Genomic DNA, 25765 nt, shown 5'->3' with positions numbered 1-25765 from the left:
GTTGCACCTCACTAAAGGATGCAATCCAGGGGCACAGAGGCAATTGGGTTTGCATATAATATTGTGTCCTATATACAGTAGGAGCTTAATAAGTGTCCACTGAATTAAATTCAAGTCACCAGCTGCCAGGAAATATGAGAATTTCCAGTGGCCATATTGAAACTCTGAGGCTTAAAGTCATCGTCTGCCTGGGTACACTTTAAAGTGTATGCCCCCTGTCTCCTTTGCTTCCTGTGCTCTTTCCTTATCTAGGTTTCTTTGTTCTCTCTTACCTTACCTAAGTTAGCCTTTATTTGTTATATTGGTCTCTTGGGCCCAACCAACCGAATGACTCATTTATGAAGTCTGAAGTTTTGGGTGTTTTGTTTGTTTTGGGGCAAGTGATTTCATCAGTACAAGGAGTTCCTGGGTAAGGAAACTCATTCTATCAAAGCAAATGGCAACTTCTTTGCAATTTATTATTTTCAATTGCTTGAGGCACCAAGAAATTAGATGACTTGCCGTCACAGCCAGTGTGTGTCAGAGGTAGGCCTGGAACACAGGTCTTTTCTGACTCTAAGAGAAGCTTTCCAGTTTTTGAGCTATACTGCCTCTCAGTAAGTCCTATATGAGAAGCAAATAGACCACCTTGATTGAAAGAGGTTTAATGATTCTATTTTTTTTTTTTAAATGCTAAGTAATGGGGTTAAGTGGCTTGCCTAGGGTCGTACAGCTAGTAAATGTCAAGTGTCTGAGGCCAGATTTGAACTCAGGTCCTCCTGACTCCAGGGCTGGTGCTCTATCCACTGCACCACCTAGCTGCCCCAGATTAATGATTCTTTACAAACACATGTTTTTGTCTCATTCTCTGCCTCTCAAATCACCCCTTACCTTCCTAATCCCTATGATAGTGAATCCCAAATGCCTAAGAGTAAAGCCTTCCACTCCCCAGTCCTCACAATTCCTGTCTTCCCATGCACATCCAACCTTAACCCTATTCCTTCCCAGCTCTGATCATTTCTTTCATTGTGTGCTCTGGAATTCCCGTTCTATAATTGGCAAAGTTCCTCTCCTTTCAGATGTCTCCCAGGTCAGCCCCGACATGACGCTGCATCCTTGGCCATTCTTTCCATTACTGGAGGCCTCTTCTCTAGGAGTCAGCATGGTCTTGGCTCCATTTCTAGACCCTCTCTCTGTTGCCATCAACCTCTTTTACTTTGAGATTTACTCTCTAAATTTATCACCCAATCCAGACATTGGTGGTAGTTATATATTTAGTCCCTGGGTCAATTCTCTCTCTTTTCCTAAGAAGACCTGGGTACGCAGTCTTCTTCTTCACCACAAACTCCTGCTCTTATATAAGAGAACTTCAATATACATGTAGATGTTCCCTCAAAAACCCTAACTTCCCAGTTCCTCAATTTCCTCAAACCTCATCACCTACTCCTCCATGGCCCCTCACCCACTCTTATTAATAATCACACCCTTGATCTCATCAGTCACAAGTGCTCTATTTAAATGACTTTTTTGTTGTTTAGTGTCCTCTGACTTTTGGTGACCCCATTTGGAGTTTTCTTAGCAAAGATATTAGAGCAGTTTGCCATTTATTCCTCTGGCTCCTTTTACAGATGAGGAAACTTAGGCAAGCAGGGTTAAGTGGTTTGCCCAGGGTCATATAGCTAGTAAGTGTCTGAGACCAGATTTGAACTCAGGTTCTCCTAACTTCAGGCTAGTACTCTATCCACTGTGCTACTCTAGCTGCCCATTTAGATGACTAAGAACTTTGAAATTCCTTTATCTGTTTTAATGCTTTAGGACTGGACATAGGGACCTTTGCTCTTCCTTCCCTTGAAGTTCCCCATCCCCACACCCCATCTATCCTCAACTTCATTCTCTGAGAAAGAAAAGGCATTAGTTTGAATGAATTGCCTAGAACAGTCATTACCGATGGTGGCTTCACAGAATTTCTCATCAGCTACTTCATTAGCGATGTTAGCCCCCATTAGCACACTTATTTCAATGCCAAGCATCTCTTGGATGATGTGAGAGGTCAGCTTCAAGGTCCCAGGACTTTCATGAATTCCCTGGTCAAAAAGAACAAGAAGTTGGAAGAAGGAGGAAGAAGGTAAGTTGTACTTCAGTCAGTCAGAAGGAAGAAATGATACAGAAATGTAGCAAGACCCAATAAACTCATCAGGTAGCATTGTAAAGAGTTATCTTACTCAGACACATGACACTTACTAGCTGTGTGACCCTTGGCAAGTCACTTATCCCTGATTGCCTCACTTAAAAAAAAAAGTGAAAAAAAAAGTTATTTTAACACACTTCCTTGCTTACTCAGCTTGTCCTTGAGTGAGGAAGGCTAAGGCAAAGGCCTGTGGGTCGGCTGCAGGGCACAAATGTGTTTTCTCTTCCTCAGAGTCCTTGAAAAGTTCTCATTAGTTACAGACTTAGGTGTGACACCTTGTGTATGTCCTCCAAGGCCTTCTGCTTTTGTCCCTCTACCAATGTGGTTTCCAAAAGTTTGGATTCTTAATCTACTTCAGCAGAAGAAATGACTTACAGACTCTTTCCTCTTCCTACCCATCCCCCTGCCTTTCCATGACAGAAAATAACCCACCCACCAAAAAAATCAGCCAATACCAATGGAAGAATAATAGCAGGGTTGCTTTTCCTTCAGTGAGGAGTATATAAGCTATTAACCTGTGACCAAAAGAAGAGCAATGCCATTGTAATTATATAAACATTAAATCTATTTAAAATCAGTCTATTTTCCAGACAAGGGTTAAGGGTCTGAAAATAACACCATTATAAGGACTGGTTGAAGGCACTAGGGGAGAGAAGACTTGGTGAGGACATAAAAGCTGCTTCTAGGAGTGTGAAGACGTTTCCTGGATAGAAAGCATTCAATTTGTCCTTTGTGGCTTCCTATGGCAGACTGAGAAGAAATGAGCAGAAGGTATATTAAAGCAACATTCAGTCAGTCAACAATCAATCAACAGTCATTGATTAAGCACCTATCATGTGCCAGACACTGTGCTAAAGTGCATTTTCAGCTCCGTATGATGGAAAAATTATCTCAAAATTAGGGCTGTCCAAAAATGGAATGTACATTCTTGTCACTGTAAGTGTGCAAGAAGCAGATATCTCTCAGGCATGTGGACTGATTACATTCAAGTTAGCTCCAGAACGAGAAGGAGAATCCTTCCTCAAAGGCCATAGAACTCACCTTTAGAGTGACTGGGAAGGGCTCCTGTCCACCACCTTCTGGGAAACTTTACCAGGATGGAGTTTATGTCAATATAACCTAGCTAGATCCACACTCCTGTGATCCAGACCCAGACCCCTATGCTCCAGCGGGCTCTTGGAGTAATAACTACTACTACTGCTAAGAGTGCTCATTTATATAGTGTTTTAAGGCTTGCAAAGTGCTTTACAAATATTCTTTTATCCTTACAACAACCTTGGGGGGCATATGCTATTATTATTCCCATTTTTTATTAATTTATTTTCACTTATCTACAATCACTTCCATAAGCATTTGAGTTTTAAATTTTTCTCCCCCTCCCTCCCAACCTCCTTCCCCAAGAGAGCGTGCCCTCTGATGTAGGCTATACATATACATTCCTATTAAACATTTTCACATTAGTCATGTTGTGAGGAAGAATTAGAACCAATAGGAGGAATCACAAGAAAGAGAAAACAAAACAAAACAGAAGAAAAAAATAGCAAATAGCAAAAAAATAGCAATCTGCATTCAAACTTCATAGTTCTTTCTTTGGATGTAGATAGCACTTTCCACCATGACACCTTCGGAGATGTCTTAGACCCTTGTATTGCTGAGAAGGGTTAAGACTATCAATATTAGTCATCAAACAACAGGGCTGTTATTGTGTTCAACGTTCTCCTGATTCTGCTCACTTCACTCAGCATCAGTCCATACAAGTCTTTCCAGGTTTTTCTGAAGTCTACCTGCTCACCATTTCTTACAGCACAATAGTATTCCATTACATTCATATACCACAACTTGCTCAGCCATTCCCCAATTGATGGGCATTCCCTCAATTTCCAATTCTTTGCTTCCATAAAAAGAGCTACTAAAAATATTTTTGTACATGTGCGTCCTTTTCCCATTTGAATGATCTGTTTGGGATATAGCCCTAGAAGTGCTATTGCTGGGTCAAAGGCTATGCACATTTTTATAGCCATTTGGGCATAGTTCTAAATTGCTCTCCAATATTATTCCCATTTTAAAGACGCTATAAGAGAGGAAATGACTTGCCCAGAGTCATATAGCTAGTAAGTGTTTGAGGTTAGAGTTGAACTTGGTTCGTCCCATTTGGATGCCAATATGGCTGCCAGTAGGATGTATTAGAAAAGTTAACCTGGAAAAAAAAAAAGAAAGAAAGAAAAGAAAAGTTAACTGGGGAAAGCTTCCAACTCTCCCAAGTGGTTACTGACCACAGGAATTGTAGTGCAGAAGATAAATGCAGGGTAATACCAGTAAGGGAAACAAGTCTGCATAAAGCAGCATTTTCTAAGTGAAAATGAAATGAAATGGATCCTTTTTAAAAGTTCCAAGTGGGGGGGGGGCAGCTAGGTGGCATAGTGGATAGAGCACCAGCCCTGGATTCCAGAGTACCTGAGTTCAAATCCAGCTTCAGACACATAACACTTATTAGCTGTGTGACCCTGGGCAAGTCGCTTAACCCCATTGCCTAACCAAAAAAAAAAAAAAAGTTCCACAGTGGCCAGTAGAGCAACTCAATTATCCCAATAAAACTTGTAACATCAGAGACAATGTCTGAAGGTTTGCTTTACTCACTCTATCTTTTTCTTGGATTCAGTATGATATGAGAGGCATTGTGGCAGAGTAAATAGACTACTCGACTTGAAGTTAGGGAGAACTGGGTTCAGATCTTGCCTCTGACACTAACTGGCTGTCTGACCATGGGCAAGCAAATTGAACTGAGCCTTGATTTCCACATCTGTTAAATGGGGATAATCATACCTATTAGTAACTACTTCACAGAGTTAAAGGCTTGAATGGGATTATTTATATATATATATATACATACATATATATATACACACATACACATGCACATATATATATGTATTGTATATATATGTATACACATGTATATGTATATATATATATTATACTTCGCAAACTTCAAAGTTCAATGTAAATGTAAGTTATTATTATCGTGCCATGGAAAAGTGAATCTTTACCTGGACAACCATGCATATTATAGTATAGAATTGTTAGATAAACTGGGGCCCCTGATTGTAGTTGATATGGCAGGGAAGACCATAGAGATGAAATTTTTTCCTTCAGGAACAGGTGTTGGTTTTAGCTACGTTGAGAGGTCCAGCACAGGGAAAGAAATCAGCGTCTTGGTCAGGCACCAAATCCCTGGAAAGGGAACAGGTTTACAAGGAAATCCAGGATCATCACTGTCTAGGGACAGAGGAGAGTCAATAGGAGTTTCAGTAAACCTTTTGACCACTCCACAGAGTACTTAAGCCAAGTACTTCTTCACAACACTGGACACATCAACAGGCATAGCCTTATGACAGATCTAAACAACTGGAGAAATATTAATTGTTCATGGGTAGAACATGCCAACATAATAAAAATGACAATTCTACCCACATTAATTTACTTTTCAGTGCCATACCAGTCAAACTACCAAGGAATTACTTTATAGAGCAGCAAAAAATAATAACAAAATTCATCTAAAGGAATAAAAGGTCATGAATAACAAGGGAATCAGTGAAAAAACATAAAGGAAGGTAGCCTAGCAGTACCAGATCTCAAACTATGCTGTAAAGTGGTAACCATAAAAGCAATCTGGTACTGGCTAAGAAATAGAATGGTGGATCTGTGGAATAAATTAAGTACACAATACACAATATTAAATCACCATAGTAATCTAGTGTTCAATAAATCCAAAGTTCCAAGCAATTGAAGTAACAACTAACTTTTGACAAAAACTGCTGGTAAAACTGGAAAGTAGGATGACAGAAACTAGGCATAGACTAACATCTCACACCCTATACCAAAATAAGGTCAAAATGAATACATGGTTTAGACTTAAAGGGTAATATCATAAGCATAGAAGAGCATGGAAAAAAGTTACTTGTCACATCTCTGAATAAAGGAAAAATTTATGACCAAACAAGAGATAGAGGTCACAGGATGTAAAATAGATAATTTTGATTACATTAAATTCAAAAGCTCTTGCAAAACAAAAATGGAACCAAAATTAGAAGGAAATAAAAGCAGGAAATGGGAAAATTTTATTGCAAGATTCTCTGATAAGGGCTTCATTTTTCAGATATATAGGGAACTGAGACAAATTTTTAAAAATAAGAGCAATGCCCCAATTAATAAATGGTAAAATGATATGAATAGGCAGTTTTCAGAAGAAGGAATCAAAGCTATAATAGTCACATGAAAAAATGCTCTACATCATTACTGATTAGATAAATACACATTAAAACAACTCTGAAGTACCTCCTCAGACCTATCAGATTGGTTAACATGAGAGAAAAGGAAAATGACAAAAGTTGGAGGGGATGTGGAAAAATAAGGACACTAAAGCACAGGGGTGGGTTTGTCAACTACTCCAAACCTTCTGGGAAACAATTTGGAACTATGCCCAAAGGGCTATAAGACTGTGCATATTTTTTGACCCAAGAATTACCACTGTTAGGGCTATATCCCAAAGAGACCAAAGAGAAAAGGAAAAGGACCTATATGTGTAAAAAAAATTTACAATGCCACAATGCCTCTTCATATTTACACCTGTAATAGAAGACTGGCCAATTAGTCGAGTTTTTATAAGCAAGTATCCGAGTGATGGGCTGACGTAATTCTTCACATGGAAGAGGCTGGGAGCCCTGTTTCTGGGAGATGTAATGAAAGTATACTGGAAAACTTGGGAGATGCACAGACATTCTATAACTGGTTCTGGTCTATTAACCACACAGTTAATAGGAAGGAGCCTCATGAATTGGCTGTAGTTGCATAGCCAGAAATGGGGCATGTTCAGAAGGCACTAACTGATGCTTTCTTTTTTCTCTTAGTTTGACTTCTTTCAGGTTGGCAGCATTCTGATAAGAAGCAATACTGTGAGGGAAGGGGCCTTGGGCTGTCCCCATCTGAAGCAGACATGTGGCCTGTGAAAATGTCCTTGGTTTTGCCTGTGTGTTTGTTTTTTTGTTTTAGGTGAATATAATTAGAAAGGACTACAACCTTGTGAGTTTCAAGAAGTCAGGAGAAAAAGTCACCCAAGATCTAGACATTGATCCCATGCTGAGTTTGTCATCCAGTCCAGTTACAAAGTCCTGAGGAGCAACTTTCAGGACCCAACCAGGTAGCTGAAGAGGACCCACCACACTGAATATGGCGGGGCCAATGAAATTGAGTAACTTCTGAGTTCACTCTCCCTGGAGTCGATAGTGCTGTAGGTGACAGTGGGCTCTCTTCTGTCATAAGAGAATTTTTTCTGTATTGACTTTACTACTGCCATTTCCTTAAGACAGTAAGCCACATAACTAGCTAGAACTTGCAGAATTTTGCTGACATAAAACTTTGGCTCCAGTGATTAACTAGTTAGCGAGAAGAGTATTTCAGGCTCAGCTTTAAATAAATAAGTAAATAGATTTATTTAAGATGAGCAAGTCAAGTAACTAGGTATACCCCAATGTTGATGGTCAGTCTGCAAATTTCTAGCTATATTCCTAGAGTTTAAGGGCCAGTTTATTATTTTGAAATACATAGATCTTTTTCCCCTTCTGCTACCTGTTCTTTGATGTGTAAATCTTTACCTTCCCCTTCTGCCCTCTGTAAAATTGTGCCCATCACGCCTATGTAACTAAGACTTATACAAGGCTACGAAGGCTGCTGTTCAAGGCCCACTGGTTTTTGTACTTCATAGGACTATGCTCTGAGAATATGTTAAACTAGTTATTAAAGTGTTTCTGATGGTCAAAGGATATGAACAGGCAGTTCTCAGATGAAGAGATTAAAACCATCTATAGTCATATGAAAAAATGCTCTGTTTAGAGAGTTGCAAATCAAAACAACTCTGAGGTACCACATAACACCTATGAGACTGGCTAGCATAACAAAACAGGAAAATGATAAATGTTGGAGAAGACGTGGGAAAATTGAAACACTAATACATTGTTGGTGGAATTGTGAAATGATCCAACCATTCTGGAGAGCAATTTGGAACTATGCCCAAAGGGCTATAAAAATGTGCATACCTTTTGACCCAGCAATAGATCATACAAATGGAAAAAGGACCCACATGTACAAAAATGTTTATAGCAGCTCTTTTTGTGGTGGCAAAGAATTGGAAATTGAGAGGATGCCCAACAATTGGGGAATGGCTGAACAAGTTGTGGTATATGAATGTAAAATGGAATACTATTGTGCTATAAGAAATGATGAGCAGGCAGACTTCAAAAAAACTTGGCAAGACTTACATGAACTGATGCAGAGTGAAATGAGCAGAACCAGGAGAACATTGTACACAGTAACAGCAACATTGTGCAATGACTCACTTTGATAGGCTTGGCTCTTCACAGCAATGCAAGAATCTAAGACAACTCCAAAAGACTTATGATGGACATTGCTATCCACATCCAGAGAAAGAACTATGGAGTCTGAATGCAGGTGGAAGCATACAAATTGCTCTCACTTTCCTTTGTTGTTTTATTCTATTGCTTCATTCTTAGGGTTTCTCCCATTAGTTCTAATTGTTCTTTACATAATGACTAACGAGAAAATATGCTTAATATGTATGTATAAGTAGAGCCTATATCAGATTCCATGCTGTCTTGTGGGGAGAGAGTGGTGGGAGGGGGAGAAAATTTAAAACTCAAAATCTTACGGAAGTAATATTGAAAACTAAAAACAAATTAATTAATTATCAAGAAAAAAAAAAGAAAAACATTAGATAAACACTTCCACATAATGTTGAAGATTATCCAGGTAATTAAGACATTACCTCAAGTTTGAACTCTAGCTGTGAAACATCCTGTACTTATAGATGTGGAAATAAAGAATTGTAGTGAGCTGTTTAAAAAAAAAAAAAGGCCACGGCAATATGCCTACATATACCTGCCAAAGGCTGGAAGAGACCATAGAACTTGCGCATTCATAATGCTACTTTAGCTGGTCTCCAGCATCATCTCTTTATAGAGAAAATAATCTATCTTCATTTCTCTTTGAACTCCCAATCTCACAGAAAGTTTCAAGAGTTTGTCAACACAAAGCCTGTGAATTAGAGGTTTGATTGAGGATCTCTAGTCTGGAGTCTGGAGCTCAAAGAAAAGGATGTTGGATTTTGAAGGGCTAATCTTTGTTACCACCCCACACCAAATATAGACCTTATCAAATTAGGTGAGGATTGTGACTTAACCTGTACCTTGATGAGGGAGATTCCAAATGCCCCAGGCTTCAAATGACCTGCTATCTCACAGCAGATTTTCTGGATGAATTCATGGGGTAAGATGAACAGGAGGATGTCAGCATTGTCTACTGCTTTCATCAAATCTGGAACAGCCACCTAGAACCAGAAGGCATCATTTATTCCACCTGATAACAAATAATTATAAATTGTGCTGGCATACAGTAGGCACTTAATAAATATTTATTGATTGATTATCAGCAACCTTTTCCTGTAAGGTATGGAAGATAAGCCAAGAAACAAGAGACGAACATTCTTATTTTGACTCTGATCTATGGGGAAATATCTCCATTGCTGTTGTTGTTCAGTCATGTTCTGATTGGGGATGTTCTTGGCAAAGATACTACAGTAGTTTTTCATTGCCTTCTCCAGCTCATTTTACAGTTGAGCAAACTGAGGCAAACAGGGTTAAGTGACTTGCCCAGGGTCACAGAGCTAGTAAGTGTCTGAGGCTGAATTCGAACTCAGGAAGATGAGTCTTCCTGACTGTAGGCCTGGTCTTCTATCCACTGCACCACCTAGTTGCCCATTACAGCATCTCCATTAAGGCTTCTTTTTGTTTTATGAAATAATAAATAATATTTTAACTGAATTATAGTCTGGAATTTCTTGGTATCATTTGAATCAAGGACCCCATGAGTTTTCAGTAATAGAAGACTAAAACAAGTGAAGAAAGGAATTCAGATTCCAGGAAACTCTGATTAGATAGAAGGAAGTTATCTTGGTTAATCAATGGAGCATCTCTTAGTTTATAGTTAACCAGATCAAGAGAAGTGATTCTTTTACTTACCCTTGAAGAGTATTAGGGTTGTCTGTTTAATTCAACTAAGGGAAGTAGCTCTTTATTAACCAGTTGTTAAAGATTGGCTACTTTTTCAAAGGGGGTGAGCTCTAAAGTCCCTTGGAGTTGTCTTTTTTCAAACTGAGAAGCAGTGAAACTATTGTGTGGTTTGAACCAAGAACAGTAATGCCAATGCAGAAGTTTTTGAACTACCATGTGAGAAGAATGGGAGAAAGAATGATTGGAGAAACACTAAGCAGCAAAAAGTAGTGAAGGGTGCTTTTCAGGTGTAATAACTCTTAAGACCCGGAAGCTAGGTGGCACAATGGATAGAGTACCAGGCCTGGAATCAGAAAGACATCTTCTTGGGTTAAAATCTGGCCTCAGATACTTACTACCTGTGTGACCCTGGGCAAGTCACCTCACCCTCAACCACTCCAGTATCTTTGCCAAGAAAACCCCATGAAGAATCAGACATGACTGAAAAACAACTGAACAACAACTATAAGACTGGCATTAGTTGGAGTCTAAACTGTAAAACTAAAATTATTTGGAGAAGCCAATTTCTGTTTCTCCTCTTTTTGTTTTATTGCTACATACAACAAGGTGGCACTGTTTTACTAAGTTTAAAGGCTGCTTTTTAAAATTTAGTTATTGGTTGTTTATATTTTAACAATGATTTTCTAGATGAAGATAAAATAATTTTTTCTTGTATACTGAATTGCTATTGAGTGTGGATAAAGGGGAAAGCCAGTGGATAATGGGCTGTGCCAAATTTAACTTTAGGAAACTTCACATTTTTTCTTTCTTTTTTTCTTTTCTGAGGAGGGGAAACCTTTCCTTCTTTTTTTTGTTTGGGAAACCTCATTTCCGTTCTGTGATCAAAAGACTGCCTGCGGGTTCAGAGCTTTTATTAATTGTATTAATGGTTTGTGTTCTGATGCTTAATTTGAAGAGAAAGGAAGCCTGGAGTCAGAAAGACCTGAGTTCAAATCCAGACCTCAAACACTTACTAGTTGTGTGACCCTAGGCAAATCAGTTAACTTCTGTGTCTCTCAGTTTCCTCAACTATAAAATGAAAATAATAATAGCACCTACCTTTCAGGGTTGTAATGAGGATTAAATATGATAATACTTGTAAACAGTCCTAGCTGTCCCTTCCCCTCCATTTCCCTAGTCTTAAAAACCTCTAGAGCTAAATTCTATCTCCTATAAAAGAGTTTGTTTTGCAAAAGGGGAAATTGGGGTCTTTCTCCATCTGCCATGGAAGAGAGGAGAGTCAGAGACCCCAGGAGAAGGTGTTGCATTGAGTTAGACCCAGTGATTGCCTACAAGCATGGTTAGGGAGAAAAATTTCCACCTACTCCCATGAAGGTAGAGGTAGAAACTTGTTCTCCAAACCACCCTCCACTCCAGGGTGACCATTTGTTGTCCACACCCTGAACTGAACAGAACTGAAGAGTGTGACCAGGACCCAGTACAGCAGAATTACTTCCTTCTTTGTTCCTTGAAGTCAAGTTAGGTTTTAGACTGCCTTTATGTTTTGTATTGTTTTGTTTTGTATTGTATTGTTTTGCTAGGCAATTAAGTGACTTGCCCAGGGCCACACAACTAGTAAGTGTTATGTGTTGCAGGGAGGTCGGATTTGGACTCAGGTCCTTCTGACTTCAGAGCCAGTGCTCTAACCACTGCACCACCTAGCTGCCCCCATTTTTTTTTTTAACTATAGGCTGCCTTTATTTCATCACACTGTTGACCCATATTGACTTTGTAGACTACCAAAACCCCTCAATTTTTTTAGTCAAATTACTGTGCAATTATTGTTGTTAGGTTGTTTCAGTCGAGTTTGATTTTTCATAACCCCATTTGGGGCTTTCTTGGTAAAGATACTGTAGTGATTGGCCATTTCCTTCCCTAGTTCATTTTACAGATGAGGAAACTGAGGCAAACAGGGGTAAGTGACTTGCCCAGGATCACCACTAGTAAGTATCTAAAGCCTGGATTTGAATTCACAGAGTCTATTCACTGTGTCACCTAGGATAATACACTTTATATTTGAACCTACTAAATTTCATCTTATTTGATTCTCTCCTGTGTCCAGTCTCTCATGATCTTTGGGCACCCTTGCTATTATTCAATGTTTTAACTCTTTCAGCTGTATCATTCATAAATTCCATAAGCCTGCCATATATGCTTTTTCCCAAGTTACTGAGAAAAATAAATGTTAAATAGCAAGGGCCCAAGTACACATCCCTGGAATCTCCTTCCAAATTGTCACTGAACAATTAATAATTAATGGCTCTTTGGGTCCAGCAATTTAATCAGTTTTAAATCCAGTCTAAATAGACTATCTTCTAGCCCATACCTCTCCATCTTTTCTAGTTAATAAGCATTTATTAAGTGCCTACTACATGCCAGGCAGTATGCTAAGTATCATAAAATAACAAGAAAGACTTTATAAAATACTTAGCTAAAATCTAGATAGACTAGATCTATAGCCCCTGACATTCCAGTTTAGGCAAAAAAAAAAAAAGGGAAATAAAGTCAATTTGACCTAACTTGTTTTTTAATTAAAAAGAAAAAAATGTAGCCTTTGATACATAGCCAAATAGTTCAGTGAAACAAATACCCAGATTAGCCAAGTGTGCAAAGTTATGTTTCCTGCATCTTAATTTCATCGCTTCTCTTATCAGGAGGTTAGTGGCATGTTTCATCATCATTTTTTAGAACTTGTGTTTTCTCATTGTATTGATCAGAGTTCTAAAGTCTTTCAAAATTGCTTCTCTTTATAAATTGTTCTCCTAGTTCTGCTTACTTCACTTTGCATCTGTCCATAGTAGCCTTTTCTCAGTTTCCTTTAAAACTGCCAATTTCGTGTTTATAGCAGCTCTTGTCATGATAGACAAAAATTAGAAACTCTAAGTGGATGTCCCGACTCTTCGTGACCCCATTTGAGGTTTTCTTGGTAAAGGTACTGGCGTGGTTTGCCACTTCCTTCTCCAGCTCATTTCAAGATGAAGAAATTGAGGCAAACATAGTGAAGTGACTTGCCCAGAGTAAGTGTCTGAGGCCAGATTTGTATGTAGCTTCTGGACTCCAGACCTGGTACTTTATCTATTGCAACACCTAGCTGAACGGCTAAACAAATTGTAGTATATAAATATAATGGAGATATCATTGTACATATGGGTCCTTTTCCTCTTTCTTTGATTTCTTTTGGGTACAAGCCTTTTTAAGCTAAGGTCTTTCCCAGGTCTCAGTTTGTCTGAGGCAAAGTCCATTCAGTGATTAAGGCTAGGTAAAAAAAGGAGGCCAAAATTGACCTCTTGTACCTAGTCAGGAAAAAAAAAAATCAGAGAGTGGAAGATCCTCCTATAAGGAACTCAAAGGGAGAAAACTCCTTTTTCCGGTGTACAGATCAACATCAGGTCTGTACCTTATTAACTAAGAGAATGGCCTGGGGCCTTGAAAAGTTCAATGACTTTCCCAGGGTCACAAAACCAGTCAGTGTGAAAAGACAGACTAATGGGTTTAGAACCCAGGTTTTCCCGAATGAGGCTGGTGGTCTATCCATTATCCCTATCTAAACTAGCCTTCTACTATTCTTTGTATCTTATATTCTGCCTCCCATCTCTGATTTTAAAAATCAAACTAGCTAACAAATTATCTATGTTAGTAGTTGTTTTAAAAAATAAGTTAACTTAGTTTTTTTTTTCAATTTTGTTAAGCTCTGCATTCATTTTTAGTATTTTTATTTTAGTGTTTTTGAATTTTGGAAGTTTTGCTTTATTGCTTTTCTAGTTTTTGTTTGTTTTTTAGTTGCACAACCCATTTGGTGATTTGTTCTTTCTTTTGTTGAAGAGATATAAAATTGCCCCAAGGCCTGCTTTATTTACATCATTTACATCAACATTTATGTAGCTTCAATGTTGTCATTTTCTTTGATAATATACCGCATAGGTTTCATGGGAATGCCTATTGATAGGAAGTTAAACTAATCCAGGTGTTCTTAACCTCTTTTGTGTTGTGGGCCACTTTGAAAGCCTGTTGAAACCTATCTAGTCTAATCCCCTTATTTTATAAATGAGGAAAAATAGAGTCAGAGAAGTTAAGAGATTTGCCCAAAGGCACATAAGGATTAAGGAGTAGCAACAGGATTTGACCCAGGTTCTCAACCTCAAGAGTTTACCTATTATAAGATGTCTTTAAATCATCAATATTCCAGAGTGGGAATGATGAGGTTGGGATCTGGATCCCAGAAAGGAAAAACTCGGAACTTTTGGCCCAATCTCTGGCATTTGCCTGAGGCTATAATCCCATCAACTGGCGTTTTATTGTGGCTACCCCCCTCCCAATTCTTTGTTATCCTTAACCTAGCCTAGCCCTCCATTGTCTTACCTCCCTATGGCCCCCCTGGCTACTCTCCGCCCTTAATTCTAGCTAGGCTCCTTTGTCCTTTGGCCATGTGGCCCAGATCCCTGGCATTCTACTACCTCACTCTCCCCGAAAACTACTTGGCCACTCCTAGATCCCTCCCACAGTCTTTCTGTATATGAGGTCCATCTTGTCCATTAAGCTGCTCAGATTTTTACACAAAATCTAGCCAATAGCTCACAGGTGCTCAGATTCCTTAAGAGCCTGGCCAATATGGCAGATCTTTAATAAACCATATCTTTGACTGAAAGAAGGCTTGGGTCGAATTTTTTCAGGCAGGACCCCTGTGTTGTGATTTTGGGGTTCCAGCACCCTTAATCTCTGGACCTTATCAGGAGTGCTTCATCTTCTTTCTGTTATGGACCTCTCTGGCACTCTGGTGAAGTTATGGACCCCTTCTCAGAATAATGTTTTTAAATACATAAAATAAAATTCATAGGTATCTTTCTTCTGCTGATTCAAGTGTTCCATAAATTGTAAGTCTAAATCCAAACTTTTAGAAGGGACAATCTGATCCACAATGGATGGTCTCATACTTCAGTGAAAAAAACTGAAGCTACCCCAAACTTGAAATCCCCTCAGCATCCCATTCCAGGACCTCTTTCACAAAGGTGAAACCTTCTACTTGTTTATGTCCTCAATCCCAAATCTCTAATTTTCAACCTCTCTTGATCCCATAGTTCTTTCCTGGCTGCCTCCAAACACATCCCAATCTCCTTGCTTAAAAGTCTTCACTGGGACTAAAATGTCCATGCTGCTTAACCCAGAGATTCCTCTATTACACCTCAACTGGCTCTTCCCCCAAGGTCATTGATAAGAAGTTTCCAAATTTCCCAAAATATCTCTAACAGCACTTTTTGTAGTAGCAAAAATTGTTTGTTCTTCCTTCCTGAAGAGGACCAATAACACCAGGAGAGTGATATCTCCACTTCCAAGTGGATTGGATTTAAGTGAGGCAGAGCTGGGCAAAGTCATCAGGCTCATTCTCTCCTCCTGGGCCACCAGAGTCCAGTGGCAAGACATGGGTCAGGACAACTGAAGATGGTCCTGGATGCAGTGGGAGACCTTGGCCTTTTTAAGCTAAGGTCTTTCCCAGGTCTCAGTTTGTTTGAAGCAAAGCCCATTCAGAGATTTAAGGTTAGGTTGTGGTTTGTCCTTTGTTTGTTGAAGAGGACTATGATATCAGGAAGATGATGCCATGACTTGAAATTGAACTGAATTTAAGTGAGAAAGGGCTGTGCAAAGTCACCAGCCTTACTTTTTCCTCCAGAGCCATCTAGGTCCAAGGGCCAGATATAAATAGGGCAACTGGAGGTGGTTTAGGATGCGGTGGGAGACCTTGGCCTTTTTAAGCTAAGGTCTTTCCTGCCCATTCAGAGATTAGGCCTCTTTAAGAAGTAGGCCTACAGCTATCTGTCTTAAGAAATAAGTCAAGTGAAGGCCTGTTTAATTAAAAAAAAAAATCAGACCGAGAGAGGAAGACCCTCAGAGTTGCTAGCCAAAGAGAAACAATTACTATTTACTTTCACTCTGAGCTGTCAGGACCCAAAAAATAACCATTAAGTGTTGCTTGGGCAGGGACCTATTGTTGACCAATCAATGAGAGCCAGAGTGAATTGGGTTTAAGGCTCGGTCTTTAAGAAAGAAATCTAGGCAGTAAACCCCAAGATAACTTGGTAGGTTTCAACCATCAAAATTTACCTTCTTTTGGGCAGAACACTCTCAGGTAAGGGTATGATACCCTATGGGGGGAGAGGGGGAAGAGGAGAGGAGAGGAGAGGAGCTGAGTTGCCCAACTGGAACTGTCCAGCTGGGTCCCCATTGGGGTAGCTCAGACTACTCATAGGTTGTGGTTTGTCCTTGGTTCTCGAACAGGACCATGACATCAGGAAGATGATGCCATGGCTTGCGATTGAATTGGATTTCAGTGAGGGAGGGCAGGGCAAAGTCACCACCCTAATTTTCTCCTCCAGAGCCATCTAAGGTTAGGTAAGAATTGAGGCAAAAGATGGCCTAGTTCATCCACTCAAAAGAATCAATCTGGGATAAACTTTGATGAGCCATTTTGAAACAGAGTGGATGCCAATTAACTAAGGATTGGCTAAATAAATTGTAGTCCATGAATATAATGGAGTGTTTCTGGAACCCTGAATATAATGGATACAGAGAAGCATGGAAAGAGATTATATTAAACCAATTATGTTGAAATAGTTACCAATTTTTTCTAAGTTCTAAAATTAAAAGTCTGCTCTAAATGATGAGCAAGGTGTACACATATACTTGGACCTATGGTAATGGCAGTCAGGTGGCTCATTGGATAGAGATCTGGGCCTGGAATCAGGATGACCTGAGTTCAAATCCAGCCTGAGACATTTACTAGTTGGGTGAGCCTGGGCAAGTCACTTAGTATCTCTTTGCCTCAGTTTCCTCAACTGTAAAATGAAAGTAATAATAGTTTCTGCCTTCAAGAGTTGTTGTAGGGATTAAATATTTGTAAAGCGCTTAGCATAGTGCCTAATAAATAGTATGTGCGTAATAAACACTTGTTTCCTTCCTTCCTAATGGGAACTCGATCTGTCTACAAACACTCAAGATCCCTAAATGAGGTTTCAAGTTCTAGTTTCTCTCAGAGCTTGTGGGGGGATGTGGTCATCTTGCTTACCACGTTAGGAGTTAACTTGTATCCTGGCAAGTACTTCTTATTCTCATGTTCCTCATTGATGATATCTGACAGTTTCCTTCCATCAACTATCTCTTCAAATACCCAGAGTTTCACTTTGTTGTCAAATGTTTTAGAATTCATGACATTGCTGCCAATGATTCTTGCAATGGTGGTTCCCCTTCAAAAGAGGAGAGAAGTGAGTGAGTCTCACAGAATTAAAGGCTATCTTAGAGGTGAGAGGATGAGCTCAGTCAATGGCTAATTTGTTGTGGATTAGCTGTCCTGTTAAGAATATAAGAAATCACCAAAGTCCCACCACCCCCAAGAAGTACCTACCATATCAAGAATAAGGTAGCATGGCTATGTGGTATACATATTTCCTAGGAAGGACTTCCATCAAAATCAAAAGACATTTATTAAATAGAGAATGTTTTCACACAGTCACTACTTTAGTTCAGGCCCTCATCACCTCTTTCCTAAACTAGTGAAATGATCTAATAATTGATCTCCTTGCTTCAAGTCTCTCCTAGCTCCAATCCTGCTGGGACAGCTAGGTGGTACAAATGGATAGAGTGTTGATCTGGAATCAGAAAGACCTGAGTTCAAATGTGGCCTCAGGTGTGTGACCTTGGGCAAATCACTTAATCTCAGTTTCCTCATCTGTAAAATGGGGGTGATAGCACCTACCTCCAAGGGTTGTCATGGAGATCAAATGAGATAATAATTGTAAAGCGCTTAGAATAGTGTTTGACACATAGTAAACACTTTATGTTGTTTAGTTATTTCAGTCACGTCCAACTCTTTGTGACCCCATTTAGGGTTTTCTTGGCAAAGACACTGGGGCAGTTTGCCATTTCCTTCTCCAAAATACTATGTAAAATGTTAGCTATTATTATTATTTATTATCTGTCTTCTATACTGTTGCCCAAATGATTTTCCTTAAGTGTAGGTGTGACCATATCATTTCCCTATTCACAGTCTAATGCAAAGGTAGGGAACATTAGGCCTTGAGGCGACATGTGGCCCTCTAGGTCCTCAAGTGACTGAATCCAAACTTCACGGAACAAATCCCCTTAATAAAAGGATTTATTCTGGAAAACATGGACTCAGTCAAAAAGCCACACCCAAGGGGTCTGCTTTAGATCTAGAATCTAATGTCCTATATGCATCTTATATTCAATGTGTCCACAACAGAACCCATTATCTTTTTCCCCAAGCCCTTATTTCTTTCTAATTTCCCTTTTTACTTTCAAGGGCACCACTGTTCTCTCAGTCACCCAGGCTGACATCCCAGGAGTTGTCTGTATGTTGAGAGGTCTGGAAACCACCATTGCTGCCAGTGATTCAGTCACACCCCTCCCCACCCCAAGGCCTACTGCTGATTTGCTGGGGTACAACCTATGCTCCACTCTTACCCTGGTGCAGTAGACTTTTCCTGCCAACCTTCTAAGTTGTCTTAGGCTGGAAAATTGTTTCACTCTGTCCTTTTGTGGGTTCTGCCTCTCCAGAAATTGTTTTGAGGCATTATTTAAAGTTATTTTGAAGGGTTGAGGGAGAGCTCAGAGGAGTCCCTGCCTTTTCTCTGCCATCTTGGCTCTGCCCAACACAGACAGTTTTTGGATGAAAAAAATCAAAGCTATAGTCATACGAAAAAATGTTCTAAATAATTATTGATTAGAGAATTCAAATTAAAACAACCTTAAGACATCATTGCATACCTATCAGATTGGCTAAAATAATAGAAGGGAGAAATGACAAATGTTAGAGGGGTTACGGAAAAATTGTGTCACTTAGGCACTGTTGGTAGAACTATGAACTGATCCAACCATTTTGGAGGGCAAACTAGAATTATGCCCAAAGAGTTATAAAATTGTGTTTACCCTTTGACCTAATAATACCACTATTAGGTCTGTTTCCCAAGGGAATCAGGGAAAAAGGAAAATAACTGATATGTTCTAAAATATTTATAATAGCTCTCTTTCTGGTGGCAAAGAATTGGAAATTTAAAAAAAATTTTTTTAAAAAAGAACTGGAAATTGAGGGGATCAACTGGGAAATGACTAAACAAGTTGTGATATGTGATTATGATGGAATACCACTGTGCTTTAAGAAATGATGAGCAGGTTGATTTAGAAAAATATGGAAAGACTTGCATGACATAATGAAGAGTGAAATGAGCAGAACCAAGAGAATGTATACAGTAGCAGAAATATTGTTTGAAGAATAACTGTGAATGACTAAGCTATTCTGTGTATTATAAATATTCAAATCAACTACAAAGGACTATGAAGGAAAATGCTTTCCACCTCCAGAGAAAGAACTGATAAATAGGAGTGTGCACAATATGGTATGCACAGTATGCACATATATGTATATATCCATATACATATATACATGTGTGTGGGGTGGGTGGATGGGTGAAATGATGGCCTTCTCTAGTGTGGGATAGGGAGGGAAGGATGAAGACAGTTCAGAACTTAAAATGGAACAAAAAATAAAATAAAACAATATTTTTTAGAAAGGATGTTGGTTTGATAAATGTCAATTTAATGAACAAATGAATACAGTATACTGGAGATTAAAGATGTCATTAGAAAGCATGTGACCCCAAAATGAAGTACCTCATGCTATGGAAGAAAGAATATTTTGGCATCAAACATGTGTGCCTTTCTAAAAAGGGTCACTGGTATAGAAAGGAGCCTACCTTTGTCTACCCCTAGTTCCAGAACTTAGCTTAGCCTACTCATAACCAGGGGTTGTGCTAGATAGAGTCAGAGGCAGCTTTTACCACTCAATTTTCAGTGTGAGCATTTATATCTTAGAAATTGGCAAATGCTACAAAATCAAGATTTGATTTATTGTTTTCTTTAAGAAAGTGATGGAAAAGATGTTAACAATGCAGATTAAACTTTAAAATGTGTCTTACATACATTTTTTCCCCCAGAGAATTGGTTGGTAAACATTTGACAACCATTAATAACCTTGAGGAGTGTAGGCAAAATGAGAAATAGGATGCTTGTGCAAACGTGGAGCTTATGAGAAAACAAAAGCCCCACACCAGGGACACCTCAAAGCCTAGGGCAAGTACAATTGTCCCAATCTCTGCAAAACACACGTTGATCAAGGAATCAAGGATTTCCAGAACTGGCAGCCCTCTCCTTCCCAACATTTCCAGCTGAGCTATTACTTACCAGTTTCCAGCACCCACAATGCACACCTGCAGCCCCTCGGGGAGGCATTTAATTGCGCTGTCCGATGAAGGAATTGGCTTTGTAGAGGACTCAACAGGGGGCGGCGAGCCACGCTTTACAAATGCTACGGCTGCAGCCGCTATGTGAACCTCCATGACTGAAGTTCTAACAGGACCCCCCAAGCAGGATTGAAGAGAATTGGAAGAGCAAGTACAATAGGGTTTGATTCTTAATGTGTCCGCCCCCAAGCCGTGAGTGTTCCTGTTTCTGCCTCCTTTTCCTCCACCGATGTGTTAGCCCGCTGGAGACTGAAAGAAAAGAAGAGAAACCAAATGAGCCCTTTTGTAGGTAAAGGACCTGCTGAGGGAGGGGCAAGGAGGACTGTGATGCCGTGGTCCAGCCACGCTGGGCTTAGATACGATTCCTCACGGGCTGCTGGCTGTCCCTGGAAGGCGGTCCGGCCGGCCGCATCTCCCACCCGGCAGAATCCCTGACTTTGCTGAAGTCACAGCTCAAGGGCTACCTTCTGCAGGGCTTCCTGATCCACGAGCGGTGCCTTCCCTTTTCAAGGTTACCTCCTGTCTGCTTGTGTGTTTCTTGTATATTATCTTTTCTAATATGTTATTACATGTTATCTTCCCTGATAGAATGTCGGCCAGTCTAAAGGCCAGCCTAGGGATTTCTAGCTCCCCTGGTTTTGAGGTACTGCTTGCTGAGAGCCCTGGATTTCTGAGGGAGGCTACTGCTTAGCTAAGGATAACCCCTACGCTGACAATGCCGTGCTTGGATGATTATGATCATAAAAATAATTACTACTGACAATTCTATTGCAAAGCACTTTGCATAGTATCATATATTTGGTGCTGAAAGGGGCCTCAGAGGCCATTTTGGCCAACCCAACTTTAACAAATGAGAAAACTGTAGTTAAGTAATTTGCCAGAGGTCCTTACTGTTGTAAGGCAATCCTTTTATACCTGTCTAATTAACTCACAGTGGCTCCTTCAAGTTTTTCATCCCTCCTCAAACTTTCCATGGCTCGCCTTCCTCAGCTAAGAACCTTGCCTCATATTTGACTGAAAAATTTGAGACCATGCCCTGACCCTGAGACTTACCTCTTCTCCCCTTCTCCTCATCTCATATTTACCCCTATCACACATAAGGCAAAACCCTTCTGCATGCACAAGTGACCCCATTCCTTTCCATCTTCTCTAGCCCATTGGCCCCTTTATCATCCCCATTCTCACTAAATCTTTAATCTCCCCTGTCTACTGGCTGCTTCTCTACAACTGATTAGACATGCCTAATGTCTTCCCCATCCTCCAAAAACCCTTACCTGATCGATGCATCCCTGACTATTGTACTATATCTCTCCTCCATTTTGATGCCAGACTTCTTGATAATGCCTTCCTACAATAGATGTTTCCACTTCCTCCTCTTTCACTCTCTACAGTCAAGCTTCTGACCTCATTATTCAATTGAAACTACTTTCTCCAATTACCAGTGATCTTTTAGTTGCCAAATCTAATGGCCTTCAATCCTCATCCTTCTTGACCTCTTCCTGTAGCCTTTGGCTCTGACAATTACCCTTTTCTCCATATTCTCTTTTCTCTAGGGTTTCAAGACACTATTCTCTTCTAATTTTCCTCCTACTTATTTCTCCTTCTCAAGGTCCTTTGAAGGAAATCCTTTAGGCACGACTGACCCATTTGAGGCCATGAGTTCCTCCAATATTCTCCAATCACTTACATTCCAAATACCCTATAACTACATCTGAGATTCCATCAATTAAAAAAAAATTCTTACCTATAGGCATGCTTCACTTCGGCCTTTCATTGCTATCTCTGGTTCTGCTTAAAGACCTTCGACGATGGGAAACACATTTGAGATCATCAACCCATATGAACACCTCTAATGTAACCAAATATTTTTGCTGTCTCTAGGAGAGATCTTTGTGGCCTGAAGTGGCCTGCTCCTGGAGCTGTATAGGAGATGACCTCTAACCTTCAAACCTGAGGAGAGTGAGCTTTGATATCTTAATAGCGACTCTTAAGATGTCACTAAGAGGCAGAGTAGAACTGAAGGCTCTCAATGTACTTTTATCCTTAAGCCCCCACACTATAACTATTACTTACAGATTATCATTTAGATATTTGTATAAAGATTTTTTTTTGCTTATGGATTTATTTAAACTTATAAATGTACTGTTTATTCACATAAATAATCTGAATTATGAGTTTATTTCTTTTCTCTTAAGCATCCTCCTTAGTCCTTTTAGCTATGAATAGTAAAGTGTTACAAAATGTCATCCTAAAGCCCCAACTTGAAAAAGGTTTACCAACAAGTGTTCAGTGTGTGTGTGTGTGTGTGTGTGTGTGTGAGAGAGAGAGAGAGAGAGAGAGAGAGAGAGAGAGAGAGATGGGGTTTGGTGATTCCCAGAGTGTCTCAGATGGTGTCTCCACAAGGAAGATACTAGAGAGAAGATAGTATGTCTCCAAGTGGAGGATACTGGGGAGCTGCTTCCAGAAGAATTGAGATGTTATGAAAGGGGCCTTGGAGAGACAGACTGTGGAGCTATGTGTAGACATTCTTTAAATGATTCCAATTGGTTAAACATATATCGGAGAAGAGACTTCTGCTTGGCTACAGAGGCATTCAAAATAAGCCCATCAGCTTCAGCTAGTATCTCTTTGTCTTGAAGCTCTTGGGGGAGCTTGGAAACTGGTGAAGGGAATAGTCAATGACTTTGTGAGTTTGCAAGGTCAGGAGCGCTCCTTGGCATCTCACCATTCCAGAGCTCAGGTTTGTGGCCAATGTAACATCAGTGTCCTTAGGTATATGGAGAATGGTACCTCCTGTCATTCTGGAATATGGTTTTCACAGCCAGAGTAGCATTGATGCTCTGAAAAGCAAGGAGTAACTTTTAGTAGTGACCTCCAGGATCTCAGCCCAGTGACAGCTAAGGCATAGGCTTGTCTGGCAGGCATGCCAAATCTGCATGTGAATTTAGGGGGACCAAGTTTGGAGTAGAGGAGAATATATCTGAGATGTGTTGGGAGAAATGTTTGTACTTTTGTACTTGCCGTATCTTTGAAGTAAATGTCCCTTTGTAAAAGCCAATCCAATGTTAAGTGTTTAAATGGAATTGGGGGTACTAGTCACTGGGCCCTTAACTAAATGGGGGGATATGACTGGTAGTGAGGGGCTTGAGATGATGGCAGTAGAAGAAGAGACATACACCCCCAAACTCCTCAGGATGCCCTAGGACCATGAAGGACAAATGTAGAAGGCCTAGCCATGAGAAGACCTCAATTCAAATCCAGCCTCAGACACTTTCTAGCTGTGTGACTCTGAGCAAGTCACTTAGACTCTATAAGCCTCAATTTCCTCATCTGTAACATGAGGATAACACTAACACTTACCTCCTAGGGTTGTTGTGAGGATAAAATAATAGTTACAAAATATTATACTAATGCTAGCCATATATATGTATATAGAGAAATGTATGTGTGTGTATATATATGTGTATGTATATGTATATATACATATATTAATGCCTATAGATAGATATAGGTATATAAAGATTTACCAGTTATGGAATAAGAATTATTTTGAACCAGCCATAAACACTCTTGATTAGAAAAAAATCAAATGAACAATAAATATATGGTTTAGGTAATAACAGTTGAAGCAAGATTATAAATTCACTATGAGGAAAAAGAATGAAGAAACTTGAGCTCCCCTATGAGACCTAGGTGACAAGCTTTAACTGACAATGAGACATTTTTAAAATTTTATTTTTAAGAAGGCATCCTCTTCCTCTCTGCTGAGGAAAAGGAGGAACCAGCAATGCTTTATGCCTAAAGAATTAGATTTTTAGAAGGGACTCAGGGATGACATAGGTCACTTTGGAATATAGCAGAGTTTAGATTTGATGAGTTAGCATTTTTAATCGTAAAATTATACAAACAATAGAATAAAACTGTGCTAAAACTGAACATTAAATCCAAAGACTGGCCAAGGAAATAGCTGGTGACTCCATGATCGTCTTTGGCCCATTTGCTATATTTTCTGTTTTATGTAGTCTTCCTGATTTTTGAAACTGATTCAACTTATGTTAAAAATATTGGTGGCTAATTGATTACTTATGTGTTCAAATATGTTCATTCAGAGACCAAACAGAAAAGAGTAGCTCAATGTTAGAACTGGTGATTATCTTAAATATCCTCTGGTCCTACTTTTTTGTTTTATTTTATTGTTTTTGTTTTTTTTTTCTTTGGTGAGGCAGTAGGGGTTAAGTGACTTGCCTAGGGTCACACAGTTAGTGACATGTGTCTGAGACTGGATTTGAACTCAGGTCCTTCTGACTTCAAGGCTAGAGCTCTATCCACTGCACCACCTAGCTGCTCCCTGCTTTCTCATTTTAAAAAGATTCATTTGTTTGTTTGTTTATTTTTATAGATTGACCTCCCTCTATTTTGCCTAAAATGAAAAGAGAGATAACTTGTGGGCCTGATCCCATCACAGGAGCCTTGTTCTGTTCCATTTTCCAAGCTGGGCTGACTCCTCCCTCCTTAGCAACCTACCACCCTACCCTCTCCTATGCTTCTCCCTTCTAGCTCACTCTGTTTATACTAAACCACCATGTAGAAGCCCAATTGAATTAGCTCACTGCAACTCATGTCTCTTCAGCAGAGCTTAAGGGATATTCCAGTCTCAGCATCACTTATAGCTAGGATTTACAGGCATGTACCACTACCTTGACCCTTCCCCTTCATTTTGCAGATAAACACACTGAGAGTAAGTTGCCCAGGTTCAAGACATAAGTGGCAGAACAGGAGTTGAAACCAATTAAGCCACTCCCTTGTGAGAAACTGTTATTAGTTATGAAGAACATGAAAGAAAATTCTATAGTGACCAAAGGGGCAAATTTTGAGCCAGAATTCATGATAGGTAGTCCTTAACTTAGGAACAACTTGCATATAAATACCAGGCAGAGGAAGTCCAGCTTCCTCTGAACCATTCCCCTCCTTGCTCTAAACTGACCTTTGTTTCCCAATTCAGAACAGATGAGAAGTGAAAGATCTATGCAAACGCAGCAGTGTTCCAGTTAGCAAGTTATGGATGCCCATTATGTATTTGTCTCCTATAAAAATCACCTGCTGTACTCTGGCTATCAGAGGAGCCTTCAGAGATGGGATCCTGACTTTCATAGTTGTAAGAAGGCATTTTC

At 39.6% G+C, this 25765-nt stretch overlaps 1 protein-coding gene across 1 annotated transcript in view; it reads right to left on the bottom strand.

Moving 5' to 3' along the window:
* Nucleotides 1-21935, bottom strand: part of LOC114030441 (glycerol-3-phosphate dehydrogenase [NAD(+)], cytoplasmic-like) — a 30842-nt gene extending 8907 nt beyond the window's left edge. Inside the window, exons 1-5 of the mRNA XM_027845259.1 lie at nucleotides 21869-21935; nucleotides 20536-20843; nucleotides 17345-17522; nucleotides 9426-9566; nucleotides 1925-2063 (exon numbers count right to left, since the gene is read on the bottom strand). Of these exons, the coding sequence (XP_027701060.1) occupies nucleotides 1925-2063; nucleotides 9426-9566; nucleotides 17345-17522; nucleotides 20536-20690 (613 nt within the window). The 5' untranslated portion in view covers nucleotides 20691-20843; nucleotides 21869-21935. The remainder of the gene's footprint in view (nucleotides 1-1924; nucleotides 2064-9425; nucleotides 9567-17344; nucleotides 17523-20535; nucleotides 20844-21868) is intronic.
* Nucleotides 21936-25765: the final 3830 nt, after the last annotated feature.

The sequence above is a fragment of the Vombatus ursinus genome, unplaced genomic scaffold, assembly GCF_900497805.2.
Source record: "Vombatus ursinus unplaced genomic scaffold, bare-nosed wombat genome assembly UNPS02014959.1, whole genome shotgun sequence".
In the NCBI taxonomy this organism is placed as follows: Eukaryota; Metazoa; Chordata; class Mammalia; order Diprotodontia; family Vombatidae; genus Vombatus; species Vombatus ursinus.
The sequence above is the reverse complement of the archived record's forward strand: the minus strand, read 5'-3'. Positions and strand labels throughout refer to the sequence as shown.